The sequence below is a fragment of the Trachymyrmex cornetzi genome, unplaced genomic scaffold (genome assembly GCF_001594075.2).
Source record: "Trachymyrmex cornetzi isolate Tcor2-1 unplaced genomic scaffold, Tcor1.1 scaffold147, whole genome shotgun sequence".
NCBI classification, from domain to species: domain Eukaryota; kingdom Metazoa; phylum Arthropoda; class Insecta; order Hymenoptera; family Formicidae; genus Trachymyrmex; species Trachymyrmex cornetzi.
This window is the reverse complement of record NW_017296059.1, coordinates 6751965-6764013: the sequence shown is the minus strand read 5'-3', so window position 1 is coordinate 6764013 and position 12049 is coordinate 6751965. Positions and strand designations below refer to the sequence as shown.

General features: G+C 35.0%; 4 protein-coding genes across 9 annotated transcripts in view; 2 read left to right on the top strand and 2 right to left on the bottom strand.

Moving 5' to 3' along the window:
* Positions 1 to 2294, top strand: part of TSG101 (tumor susceptibility gene 101) — a 4279-nt gene extending 1985 nt beyond the window's left edge. Inside the window, exons 4-8 of one of the 2 annotated variants that reach the window (XM_018502316.1) lie at positions 268 to 431; positions 507 to 627; positions 717 to 946; positions 1091 to 1446; positions 1539 to 2294. In XM_018502316.1, the coding sequence (XP_018357818.1) occupies positions 268 to 431; positions 507 to 627; positions 717 to 946; positions 1091 to 1446; positions 1539 to 1725 (1058 nt within the window). In that variant the 3' untranslated portion in view covers positions 1726 to 2294. The remainder of the gene's footprint in view (positions 1 to 267; positions 432 to 506; positions 628 to 716; positions 947 to 1090; positions 1447 to 1538) is intronic. The other variant, XM_018502318.1, reaches the window with a different exon arrangement.
* Positions 2295 to 2335: 41 nt separating this feature from the next.
* Positions 2336 to 3253, bottom strand: kud (oligosaccharyltransferase subunit 5 kud). Its single transcript, XM_018502321.1, has 2 exons — positions 2883 to 3253; positions 2336 to 2651 (listed from the first exon to the last, which is right to left on the bottom strand). The coding sequence occupies exons 1-2, from the start codon at positions 2883 to 2885 to the stop codon at positions 2412 to 2414; spliced, it is 243 nt and encodes an 80-aa protein (XP_018357823.1). The 5' UTR covers positions 2886 to 3253; the 3' UTR covers positions 2336 to 2411.
* A 364-nt stretch (positions 3254 to 3617) lies between these two features.
* fmt (phosphatase 6 regulatory subunit 1-like protein fmt) lies at positions 3618 to 10295 on the top strand. Of its 5 annotated transcripts, none has more exons than XM_018502308.1 (18): positions 3618 to 4077; positions 4193 to 4272; positions 4372 to 4523; positions 4622 to 4743; positions 4986 to 5123; positions 5249 to 5427; positions 5506 to 5619; positions 5706 to 5835; positions 5932 to 6084; positions 6174 to 6284; positions 6366 to 6430; positions 6522 to 6723; positions 6933 to 7022; positions 7106 to 7203; positions 7368 to 7449; positions 7527 to 7752; positions 7835 to 8228; positions 8766 to 10295. In XM_018502308.1, the coding sequence occupies exons 1-18, from the start codon at positions 4018 to 4020 to the stop codon at positions 8920 to 8922; spliced, it is 2553 nt and encodes an 850-aa protein (XP_018357810.1). In that variant the 5' UTR covers positions 3618 to 4017; the 3' UTR covers positions 8923 to 10295. The 5 variants fall into 5 exon arrangements, with proteins under 5 accessions (XP_018357810.1, XP_018357812.1, XP_018357809.1 ...); XM_018502310.1 differs by having other exon boundaries at positions 4953 to 5123; positions 6522 to 6672; XM_018502307.1 differs by having other exon boundaries at positions 4953 to 5123; positions 7124 to 7203.
* LOC108757762 (uncharacterized) lies at positions 9745 to 12049 on the bottom strand. Its single transcript, XM_018502320.1, has 3 exons — positions 11834 to 12049; positions 11668 to 11748; positions 9745 to 10478 (listed from the first exon to the last, which is right to left on the bottom strand). The coding sequence occupies exons 1-3, from the start codon at positions 12010 to 12012 to the stop codon at positions 10421 to 10423; spliced, it is 318 nt and encodes a 105-aa protein (XP_018357822.1). The 5' UTR covers positions 12013 to 12049; the 3' UTR covers positions 9745 to 10420.

The following is a 12049-nucleotide window of genomic DNA, read 5'->3' as shown; positions in this document are numbered from 1 at the left end:
TATATATACATGCATATATACCATATTTATAGTCATTTGAACTGTGTGCTGAATTGGTTTTCCAGATTTATAAACACAATTAAACTACTGTAATAATATCACAAATCAAATTAAATTGACAAGCAATTTTTAGTAATTTATGCCTTCTTAACTATATTGTTTTAATAATTTGATGCTCAATCAGGCACCATATTAGAAAGATGTTAATGTGGTGAAAAACTAAATAAATTTAAAACTATTAAAAATTGTTTCTTGTTCCTTTTCTAGGTTCTTGTTACAATATTCCAATCTGCATATGGTTGATGGATACTCATCCCAATAATGCACCTATGTGCTATGTTAAGCCAACAGCAGATATGCATATTAAAGTCAGTATGTTCGTGGATCACAACGGTAAAATTTATTTGCCATATCTACATGACTGGGTGCCTGTGAGTAGACTCACTATTGATCACTAAAAATTAATAATTCTCTAATATTTATTTACTTATTCTTTTATGTTGCAGCATAATTCAGATTTGCTTGCTTTAATTCAAGTTATGATTGTCACCTTTGGGGAACAGCCTCCAGTTTATGCCAAGACAAGATCAGAAACGCAACAGAGTTCGACGCCGTATCCTATTCAGTGTAAGTACACTTATAGAGTTCCATAATAAGCTTTGAAAATTTTTCTATTACTGTCTCATTTAAATATCTCATACAAACTTGTCATGCAGCATTCATGCCTGTACCTGGTAGTGGAAATGTATCAAGTTCTGGCTTTCCTCCGTATCCACCAAGTTCTCAATACTCCAGTGGTAGTAATGTGTATCCACCATATCCCCCGACAGCATCCGGAGGATTCCCGTATCCAAGCTCTTACGGTTCTTATGCAGGAACTACGCCCAGTTATCCACCACAAGGTTACAGTGGTTCATATCCACCGTATCCGCCAGTCACGCAACCGGTATATAATTATTATTTATTTTTAGCCCATGGCATTTATAATTAATATTCACATTTTAGTCTTAATTATTATGTACAAATTATTATTAAACAGTTATTGAAAGGTATATCGGATTAAGTAAATATTTGTAATATTATTTGCAAGTCGCCGACGGTACAACCAAATTCCAGTGGATCTGGCACGATCACAGAAGAGCACATAAGAGCATCCTTGCTGTCTGCGGTAGAAGATAAGCTTCGACGTCGACTCAAGGAACAGTTCTCACAGTTACAGGCCGAGCTCGAGACGCTGCGACGAACGCAGCAAGAGCTAACAAGCGGCTCGTCACACTTGGCAGATCTTTTTGATAAGCTCAAAAAAGAGAAACAGGAGCTCGAAAAAAATGTTAATATTTTACAAGATAAGGAAACAGAATTAGAAAAAGAGATTGCTAAATTGTCTGATAATCAATCAATAGATGTCGATGAAGCTGTTACTACTATAGCGCCTTTGTATAAACAGTAAGCATATAAATAACGATTTTACTGCTAAATAATTTTATGAATTTCAGTATGAATTGATATTGTAATGAATAACATCATTTAATTTCCAGGATGCTAAATGCTTTTGCCGAAGAAGCAGCCACGGAAGATGCTATTTACTATCTCGCTGAAGGACTGCGATCCGGCATATTAGATTTAGATGCGTTCCTGAAGCAAGTTCGGCAACTATCGCGTAGACAATTTATGTTGAGAGCACTAATGCAGAGATGTCGACAGAAAGCCGGTTTGGTCGGTTAAACATATTCCTCATGCGCTTCATCCTACAGCTGCAATATTCCATTTTGTCTAAATAAAATATATCATAGTGCTATACGGTGAAAATGGAACATGTATAATTTATATCCGTGTCGAAAAGCATAGGGGAATTTATTTTGTCGGCAATAATTGCCGTATTCTTCTCTGTATGAAGTAATGAAAAGAAGACTTGTATTTTACAAGAAAAACATTTAATAGAATGTATATGTTAATGAAGATACAGTAATTATAGCACGTTCAAATATGAAAGTAGATGTAATTCTTTCGCACAGAACTATATATGTTATTACTACATATAATATTGCATGATGAGATTAATAACGCTGTAGTTTATGTTTATAGAAAACGAGTGCGAGTCTTTATTTTCTCGAGGTGCCACAAAACTCGTTGTGTACCTGTATTACAAACTTCATGCCTTCATTGTGATAAAGATTAAATAAACTTATGCACAATATAAAATATTCGGAATTGTGTTTGTCTACAGCAATGATTATTACAAGAAATCTTTCCGAGTTTAGTTACACTATTGCGTATCATCTCTCTATATTAGAATAACAAATTAAAAAACTAATCTACATTTCATATTATATATATATATTTTTTAACAAATACATGATATTTGCTCAGTAAAAATATTAACTCCTTATCGATACATAATTTATAGTTATCTATACATAAATTCCAACCCAGAGCAGCAAAAATAATACTCCAAAGCTAGAGAATAGCGCTGCGACCAACGAAATAAGTGCTTCCTTGCATATATCTCGCGTGAATTTTGTGCTGGTAACCTCGTATACAAAGAACCAGGCCGTGAAAAATACTCCAATTCCTAACAGAACCACAGCCAGCAGAGGAAAGACAGCTGGGTTTACCGGCGAGACGTATCTCGTCATCGATTCGATTTCAACCTAAAACAATCAACAACATTAAATCAGAAACAGAACAGCTGATTGGCACACAAATATTTAATTTATATCTATACTTGGTTTAAATTTATATCTTTTCTGTGTCCTTTTACTCGTATTTCTTGAGGCGAATACGATTAAGGTTAGATGTGACTTGAATTAATCTACACTAACTTTATGAGAGTTAAGGAAAGAATTCGATTGTTCACGTAAAGAGTAACAATTGCTACTTGCCATTTTTTGAAATTGATGCGTGTCCGCGTAGCTCGAAAGAAAATATTCCGGTCAAAGTGTCGAACACTTTGGAGTCGCAACGAATTGTCAAACATAGGCTGACATCGTGGCATCAGCTGGCATTAGGTTAGGTTAAGCATAGCGCGTGAAATTACCGAGGTAGTTCGCGGAATGGAAGTATTTGTCTTCTATCATGACGTCATCTTGCATCAATCATATTTAATTATATTTCCGCAAATATTTCATTTTTACTATCTCAGTCGATAAAACGGCCATTCAACCGTTACAATTACACTTTCAATGTGCTGCATTCTTTTTCGTTTCAATATAAAAATACGAAATACGCGAATATCTTCTTCATCCTAAATACAGAAAATGTGAGAAAAAAAGTACAATTTAAACGGTTCAGATAATTTGTTTTGCGTCCCTCTTTCGCACGTATATTTTTCTCTCCGACGAGACGTTCCATTTTAAATGCCGAAAGTGTAGCAGAGTGCAGTTAACGGTTTCGGACTTTTGGAGAAGAAAGGACGAGCTGGGTGAAAGAAGGAAGGAGTCTCCGCGCTTCTCGACCCCCTCAAACCTTCTCGTACGTCGTGTTCCACGCTCGAGCGCCTGTTCGCGCTGGAGAGCGTCCGGTGGTGATATCACGTTCGACTGTACGTCCAACCGTACTTGATCGCACTTGGTTCTCTCGTTGGTTCTGATATCGTACATCGTACTATCGTCGTGCATCGTCTCGCGGCAGGAACGACCGCGTTCGCGTCGTCTACATTGGTCTACGTCGCAACTGTCAGGAACGACCGGGGAGTAGCTGCGAGAACCGCTGGAACAGTGGCGTAATCGCGTACCGAGTGGTCGCGAGGAAGTAGTGTTCGTGACGACAGCGGTTTTTAGAGCAGACGGTGCTAAAGAGTGCTAAAGAGAATCGACAGGAGGATACATATACGCGTGCATGCGATGTTAGTCGTTCGTCGACCGAACGAATTCGCGCGACGTGTTGCACCATTTTCCTTTCCCCGTGCGTGCGTCCCCACGCCACGCCGATGCGAGTCGGACGATCGTCCCGGGCTACGATAAATCACGACACATTTAGATATTAAGCTGCAACGGTAGCGCACGCACGGTCAGCATCATGTTCTGGACGAATAATTACGTGTCATCGCCGCATATCGAGGCATTGCTCAACAAAGAGGTAAGTGACTCCAGACTCTCCTCGTTATACTTCCCCCACGAGGGAGCCTTTCTTTTTCCTCCCTCCCTCCGGAACCTCGTCGTTAGACAGTATTTAATCGGTTACTCGATTACAGGATGTCACACTTCACGAATTGATGGATGAGGAGGACATCCTTCAGGAATGCAAGAGCCAAAACAAAAAGCTGGTCGAATAGTAAGTGGAAATATTCTTTAGATCTGATTTTGTATCGAGTTTTTATTTTATATGGTATCTTTGAAAAAAAAAATAATTTTTTTAATGTGTAATTTATAGTCTTACAAGGCCTGCCGTTATGGAAGAATTAGTTACGTTAACTACTAAGGAACCATCCACGGACATCGAAGAACGTTGGCGTTACAAGTATCCTAATGTTGCCTGCGAGTTGCTCACATGCGATGTACCTACATTGAATGAGAAACTGGCAGGTATACTCGCGCAGGAACACTGTTATATATCTATTGATTGAAAGAATATTTTTAAAGTTATATAAATTTTGTAAATATGTTTCTTGAACTTTTTACAGGTGACGAGGCACTTTTGGCCAAATTATATTCTTTCATAGATACAGATCAACCATTAAATCCACTACTTGCATCATTTTTCAGTAAAACTATCGGAGTTCTTGTTGCTCGTAAAAGTGACCAGGTAATTATTTCTTAAACATTTCTTATTTTTACATAGAAAACTCTTAATGTAATATATATTTTAAGATCAGTCAGTTGTACTTAATGTAATAACTTTGAGATTGACATTTTATTCGATAACAAGTAATATTAGTTAAATAATAAACTTTTTCTTATCTTTCCTATATTATCCACATGCCTATCCATCCTATACATTTCCATCTATTCCAGAATTGGTATTCCTATCAGTTCACATGCTTACAGGTTTTAGAATTCCTTAAAAGTCGTCAGAGATGTGTAGATTTGTTGTTGCAACATTTAGAGACTTCGGCTATCATGGACTTAGTACTCAAACTTGTTACTCAGGTTGAGGGCAGTGATATGCGTCAAAACATATTAAATGTAAGACGATTTTTATATTTAAAAAATTTTTATTTATGTGGCTACTATTATATAATTAAATTCTGGTTCTATATTGCATAATTAAATTTTTTTTAAATATATATGTGTGTGCGTCTTTTTGATAGTGGCTAGATAGTCAACATTTAGTGCAAAGACTGGTAAAATTGTTAGCACCTACTTCAGAAGTAGTCAAACACGCTAACGCGGCACAATTACTTTGCGATATGGTGACAGTAGCTAGAGAAACTCAACGTACATCCACAGAACGTGCTGATCCAGATCCTATTTTAAATACTTTAGAATCGTAAGTTTAATCCTGCAAATTTATGATAATTTATTGTTTACACGAATATTTGCGAATAACATGTATTTTGTTACACAGAGGAGAAACTGTGAGCCTATTGTTAGAAACTATCCTAACAGCAGAAAAAGTAGAAAGTAGTATTGTCGGTGGAATACAAGTACTTTTGGTACTTTTAGGTCAAAGGGCCAACAAGTACGGCGTTTTTATATATTTTGCAATATTACAAAATTATATTTTATAAATAAAGCATAGTATACAACAGCCTGAATTTTTTGCAGCACATCAAATGAAGGAGATGTACATGGTAATGGCGAAGACACTACAGATAATGAGCAGTGTATTAAAATTTCGAATGCTACTTTACCATATTTGGAACATCTTCACAAACTTCTTCTAGAGCCGCCATATGTAAGAGCGATTTGCAAACATTTAAAAAAAATAGTGTATTTATAACAATATTTTATTCGGTATTATTTTAAAAATAATAAAATTTTTATTGCTCAGAAATCTGCCGTCAAAACAACCGTTGGATTACTAGAATGTCCATTAGGCAATACTCGTTTGCATGTAGCAAAGTTGTTAAGTGCTTTACTGGCGACGGAAAATTTAAAGATCCATGAAAGTTTAGAAACTTTGGGAACATTCCAAACATTGTTGGTAAGATCATATTATATGAATATCATTAAGAGTTTTTATTATATTGTGTACTTTTGTTTACTTATTTTTAACCCAAAAATGTATTATAGGATCTGTTTTTCAAATATACCTGGAATAATTTCTTACATACGCAAGTACAACAGTGCCTGGCCTTAGCTATTAATTGCGGACAACGGGATAATGATATTATTTATAATAATGTGAGTTATATCTCTTATAATATGGAAATAAATTGACATCAAGGAACATATGTTAAATAATTGGAATGTCTTAACTTACAGATATTTATCAAGTGCAAATTAATAGAAAGAATCTTAGAAGCATGGGATAAAAACGAGAGTAAACAGTAAGATTACCAAAAGTATTAAATTTAGCGGAATATTTCGCATATATTGCAATAGAGAATTCAGGGTTATAACTTCGAGATTTGATTGCAGAAACAAAGAAAATGGTATTCGTCAGGGCTACATGGGACATTTAATAAAAATTGCGAACAATATCGTCACTCAGTGCGAAAAAAATAATATACTGACCAGCTTCTTAAAAAACAATGTATCACCCGAGTGTCTTACTAGATGGGAAAATCTTGTGAGTGTACAGTTGGTGGAAATTAATAAAATTCATCAAACTGTAATGATGGTATGTAGTAATGTGACATGTATTTCTTATTTTTTTTTCTTTTTCTTGTAAGTATATCGCCTCTATGGATTTAGAAATAACACGTAATATCACTCATTCATTTATAATAATTTATGACAAAAAATTTTAATTTTTCTTTCATTGTATGTCATAATTTAATATGACTGCAATGAGAAAGCAACAACCTTTAATTATAATGGAATTTTTAGGGTGATCAAACTCCCGATGTGTACCTGATGAGCTCCGAGGAAAATCCAAATGAATACAACTCTTATTCGCAAGAAACATACATTCAACAGGTTAGCGGTTACGCCTATATATTATTGATACATAAATCAAGATTATCTAGTTTTTTATTTATCGTGCGGATTCTTGGTATTAGATGTACTCCAATTATCAGGGTCAACAAATAACACCTCCGTTCATCGAGAATTTTGGATTCCACGACGATGAGTTTAACGATGGTGATGACGCACTTCAGTAAGTATAGACGCAAGATTTCATTAAAAAGTATAGCACTGCTAGGTCCGCGATCATAGAACTTGGAAGAGCCAAGAAAGAACACGCGTGAGAAGAACGCAACTTTAATATTGCCATAGTTATTTCTCTCCCCACTGTTTTCGTTAAGAGGTATGATATTATAGTAATCCAGTTGACCAATTAACAACGTTGGCCTTTAATCTCAGTGAAGAAGATCTCGACAAGCGGGAAGATATGTTCAATAAGGTAGATATCTATTCAACTGTTATCAAATACATATTGTATTATATTTGAAATTGAAAAAATTGATAACTTTATTAAAGCTGTGCCAACAAAAACAAAAAGCCGGGCTTGAAGATTGTGGCAGTGGCTTAGAATGGGGAGATGAGGGCGAGCTGACGTTCCAGACCGTGGTGGACAAACGAGATTGGCATTCAAAGCAACAACATCAGGATTCTAGTTCATCGGATGATTCTAATTCGTCGGAAGATTCTAGTTCGTCGGAGGAGGAACCACGCAACATGAATATGGAGGTCGAAACGGCAGATCGTATGTTTTTATAAAAAATTCTTACATTACTTGATTAAAAAAAAAGCTCGAAATTTTATCGAAATGGCTTATGTAATCTTAGCTTGGAACAATACCGAACCACCGAACACTATACTTCCACCAGTTAACCCATGGGATGTGACACCGTCGGAACCAATAGAATCTACTGGCTGGGCCAATTTCGAAAATTTCGAAAATACTTTGAGTATAGAGAACACCGTAAGCGAAGAGAAAAAGCCGTGCGATGAACTTAAAGAGAAAATATCAGAAGCTACAGCTGTAAACCTAACGGAAAAGAATGTAACTTGTAGCGAAAGTGTTGGAGATGGTAACGAAAAGAGCACAGACTATGTAGATAGTCAAGTAGTTGAGATGAAGTTGCCAGCTGCGGAAATTAATCTCAATGATAGTAAAAGTGATGAGCACATGATGATTTCCGCGAATGAGAACGTCAATAGCGAGTTATCGGTCAATAGGTATGTATGTAGCATAATAATAGTTAGCGTCAATGAATTATTTGAAAGGCATATACCACGACACAAGATGTTAGTAGCTAATATTCTATATTTTCCTCCAATTTACATTAATAGACGTTTCGGTCTATTAATAAATTTGACTATCTTCAGTATTATAAATAAAATTCATTAAACACATAAAAATATATTTGCCTAAACCCTCAAATGTGATTTAAATTATAATTTATAACTAATAATTATTCTTAACAATTACATCATTTCCATATACAATTTATATATATATTGTTGCATAGTCCTATACTCCAGAAGAATTTTTTCTTTTTTTCTTTAAATTCAGTCACATTCTACTTTCCATCCAATGTTATTGTACACATAATTTCCTGATTTTGTGCTCCAATGTAATCCATGGACGATTTTTGATATATTGATCGCTTGTTTTAACCGTTCAACAATTAAATACGTTATGCCTCTCTAATAGTTAGCGTATATAATCTGTCCAATCTAAAATGAATTATTTGAAAAATTTATTTCTTCCAGAGATTTTAAGGACACGGAGAAGATCGAAACCGTAAAGGACACAAAGAACGTAGAGAATGAAAAGTCGTCAATTGAACAACAAGTTCCAGCCGCTTCGTTGGAAAGCACATCCACTAGCACTGTTGACGCCATACCGGTGCCTAAAGACGCTAAATGAAACGTTCCTCCCTGCCTATGTTAAATGATCTATGGCAATAGGAGGGAGGAAAGGAGAGAGAGAATCATATCAGTATCGAGTCGTAAACGATTGATCGGATTGCATATTGCGCCTTCTCTATTTTTCATTAGACACCACGTTAATTATGCTTTAAGAAAACGTTGATGGGTACATTATGGTCCCGCTGCAGGGTATCTCTTAAAATAAATCCAGAATGCCGAAAAATGATTGACGCTCAACTACACTTAGCGAATAATTTGATGTTTATTATATATAGGTATATCCCATCCCCTTTTTACCTCACCCTTTGAATGGCCAACATCTATAAGTATCCCTGCGAAAATCAAGTCCTCCCTCTGTCCCATATATTTTACAATTATTGTTAAGAGTTTCGTAAATTGTTATTTATACGTAACTGATAACTGATTTCTAACAAAGGAAGCGAAAAATGGAGAGAATAAATCGCAACATTTTTGTGCGATACATATAGACAATTTGTAAAGAGAGATGATGGATAAATTTCGCATCCGCTTGCTCCACTCGTGACATTTAATTTTTTTACACATAGACGAACATACACATACACGGAACATTTACTATATGTTTATATATTAAAAAAGCGGATGAGAAACATAAGAGAAAGAGTTATCGTAACGCTGTTTAATATTATATAAGACCGGTATTTCACAAACTGGTGCTTTTGCTTATTCCTTCGATAAGGCAAAGGTACTTAGGTGCAGTGCCTACTGTTTAACTGAGTGTACGTTAGTTCAACGATACGATACAAGCAGAAAAAAGGGAGGAGAGAGAAAATCGAGAGTATTTTTATTACCTTTTGTCGTAATAATCAGTCGAAATTTGTACATGATATCATATTAATCGAGAGCTCTTGACGAACTTGCGCACTTATTTGCATTCCGAATAACAAAAAAAAAAGGAAAGATTTATACGTATCTTTAAGCGACGTTAAAAGTCTTTCATCAAGATCTTCCAGAAGTGAATAGTTAAATTGCAGGAACTAATGTCAAAGCGTCGCGCATGCTTCGATTGAGCTACCTTATGTATATCCATCATTCTTCGAGAGACCATTCTATGAATTATGTTACCTGATTGTTCCACGACTTTCTTCTGCCTCGCAGATTTTGCAGCAGCAATGTGTTTATAGCGTTGTACACGAGATATTGTTCATAATTAAATGAAAAAAAGCTAATAAAACATTGTTCTAAATCCTAAAAAAACACACGTGTCACAGCATTACCAGTTTAATATCGAAATTTATAAATGCGTACATCGCACTCTGCGTTTTCTTTACGTTCTATATTTTATACAACATATAATTTATAATTTACTATACACGTCTATCCCGAGAACGTCGTGTATGCGCAGTCTTTATGTTTCACATTTTACTTTTTGCTCTCGATCCACAAACGCGTTTAGATGTATAACAGAATACCCCGTATTCTGTCGTACTCATTCTGATAAAAAAAATTCGTTGAGATTAGGAGAATTCATCTTCCTGCGGTGAATTATACCATGATATGTCGATTTTCTCTTGTCTGTAAAACAACAAAAGACGTTGAAATTATTGTTCGAAAGTAAGCGTGGCTTTCTTTTTTAATGGGAACGTACCGACCTCCCAAGGACAAGGGTTCTTAAGATGTCTCTACGTCCTAAGACGTTCCCGGGACTATTTCTTTTTTACTTTTTAAAATCAAAATTTGACTTATTTTTCAACATAGTCTTCTTTTAAAAAGTCACTGACTTATTAAACTGTCCACGTACGTTTCAAAACTTTATTCTGAAAAGAATTAATTCATAATAATCGGTTCTTATTTCAAGACCATCTTAAATGTCTTAAACAAGAAGAAAAAGATAGCCATGTTAGCATCTTAAGGAGTCTATACGTTTCTCGGACCTCAAAATGTGGCGAGAGATTGTAAGAAAACTATTGGGCCGATTGATTTAATTTTTTTTTTATTTTAAAGGTGCACTCTTAATGAATGTAAAACGTATACACAAAAACAAACAAATTTACAAAAATATGGCGGCTACGTCCAATGGCCTAGTACGTGTTTTTTTTTTGGTTGAACGGTGGGCATGATTTAGCAATTTAGCTTATAATATTTATTTGAAACAAAAATTTTTGATTTTTTTTATCATCTTCTAGAATCTAGAATCATAGTTCTCGTATAACAAGAGGAATTTAAAAAAAAAAGACTACGGAAATGGTCACAATTTGAAGAAAAGAGTCGTTATTTTCACAAAAAAATATCTATGTTTTATTGCTATTCGAAAATGGTTAAATTTACTTAAAAAAGTTCTCGTGATACGATAGTGAATCTAATTTAGAATACATATACCAAAAATGAAGTTAATCGGACGAACGGTGTGAGGCAGTTATTATGCCCACCGTTCTGAAAAATGCTATTTCGAGAAAAACGCGTTTAAAGTTTTGCAAGAGCTTTTAAGTGCGATAAAATGAAAAATTTTTTTGATTGAAATCTGATTTTAAAATGTTTCTAAAATATATATATTTTAAAATAAGCAAAAAAAATCGATTTTTTTAAGCTGAAAAACGTATATGACCGCTTAAGACAGATCTTAAAATAAAAACCGTCTACGAATATTAGTTCATGAGTCAACTGTTTTTCTCAAGAGTAAAGTTTTGGAATGCAACCCTGGATGTCCTTCGGATAAATAAAAAGTGAAATGTGGGGAGATAAATAATAAAATAAAATGTTTTACCCTTCTGTGCTTTCGCTGATCATTGTATTATCCTCGTCCGCGAGAATTCCAATCTCGTAAACTACAGCTTTTATCACGTATCTGAAGACGGCAAGAAACGTTTACAGCAAAATTATCGTATACATATACGTATTATACACGTTAAAGAATATTAAAAGAGATTTACACGTCGGTGTTGGTCGTGATGTCCGTCGAAATTTCTGTCGAATTCTCAAGATTATTTATTAAATCCGGGAGAGGACTGGCACCCACTCGTTGCAACGTCATCGATGTTAAAATTAATGTAAATAATAAAAGCGCGATGTAAGCTGGCCAGAGAGGCTGATGTGAAGTGATGCGCAACATTTTGAAGTTATACAAAGCTGCGAACGAATTCGACCGC

Excerpts from the sequence above, each read along its gene's own strand:
- fmt (XM_018502306.1), top strand. The coding sequence starts at position 4,018 with ATGTTCTGGACGAATAATTACGTGTCATCGCCGCATATCGAGGCATTG. Across the intron at positions 4,078-4,192 it reads AGGCATTGCTCAACAAAGAG|GATGTCACACTTCACGAATT; the intron begins GTAAGTGACTCC and ends ACTCGATTACAG. Across the intron at positions 5,428-5,505 it reads ATTTTAAATACTTTAGAATC|AGGAGAAACTGTGAGCCTAT; the intron begins GTAAGTTTAATC and ends TTTGTTACACAG.
- LOC108757762 (XM_018502320.1), bottom strand. The coding sequence starts at position 12,012 with ATGTTGCGCATCACTTCACATCAGCCTCTCTGGCCAGCTTACATCGCG. Across the intron at positions 11,749-11,833 it reads ATCACGACCAACACCGACGT|ATACGTGATAAAAGCTGTAG; the intron begins GTAAATCTCTTT and ends TGCCGTCTTCAG. Across the intron at positions 10,479-11,667 it reads ATCAGCGAAAGCACAGAAGG|ACAAGAGAAAATCGACATAT; the intron begins GTAAAACATTTT and ends GTTGTTTTACAG.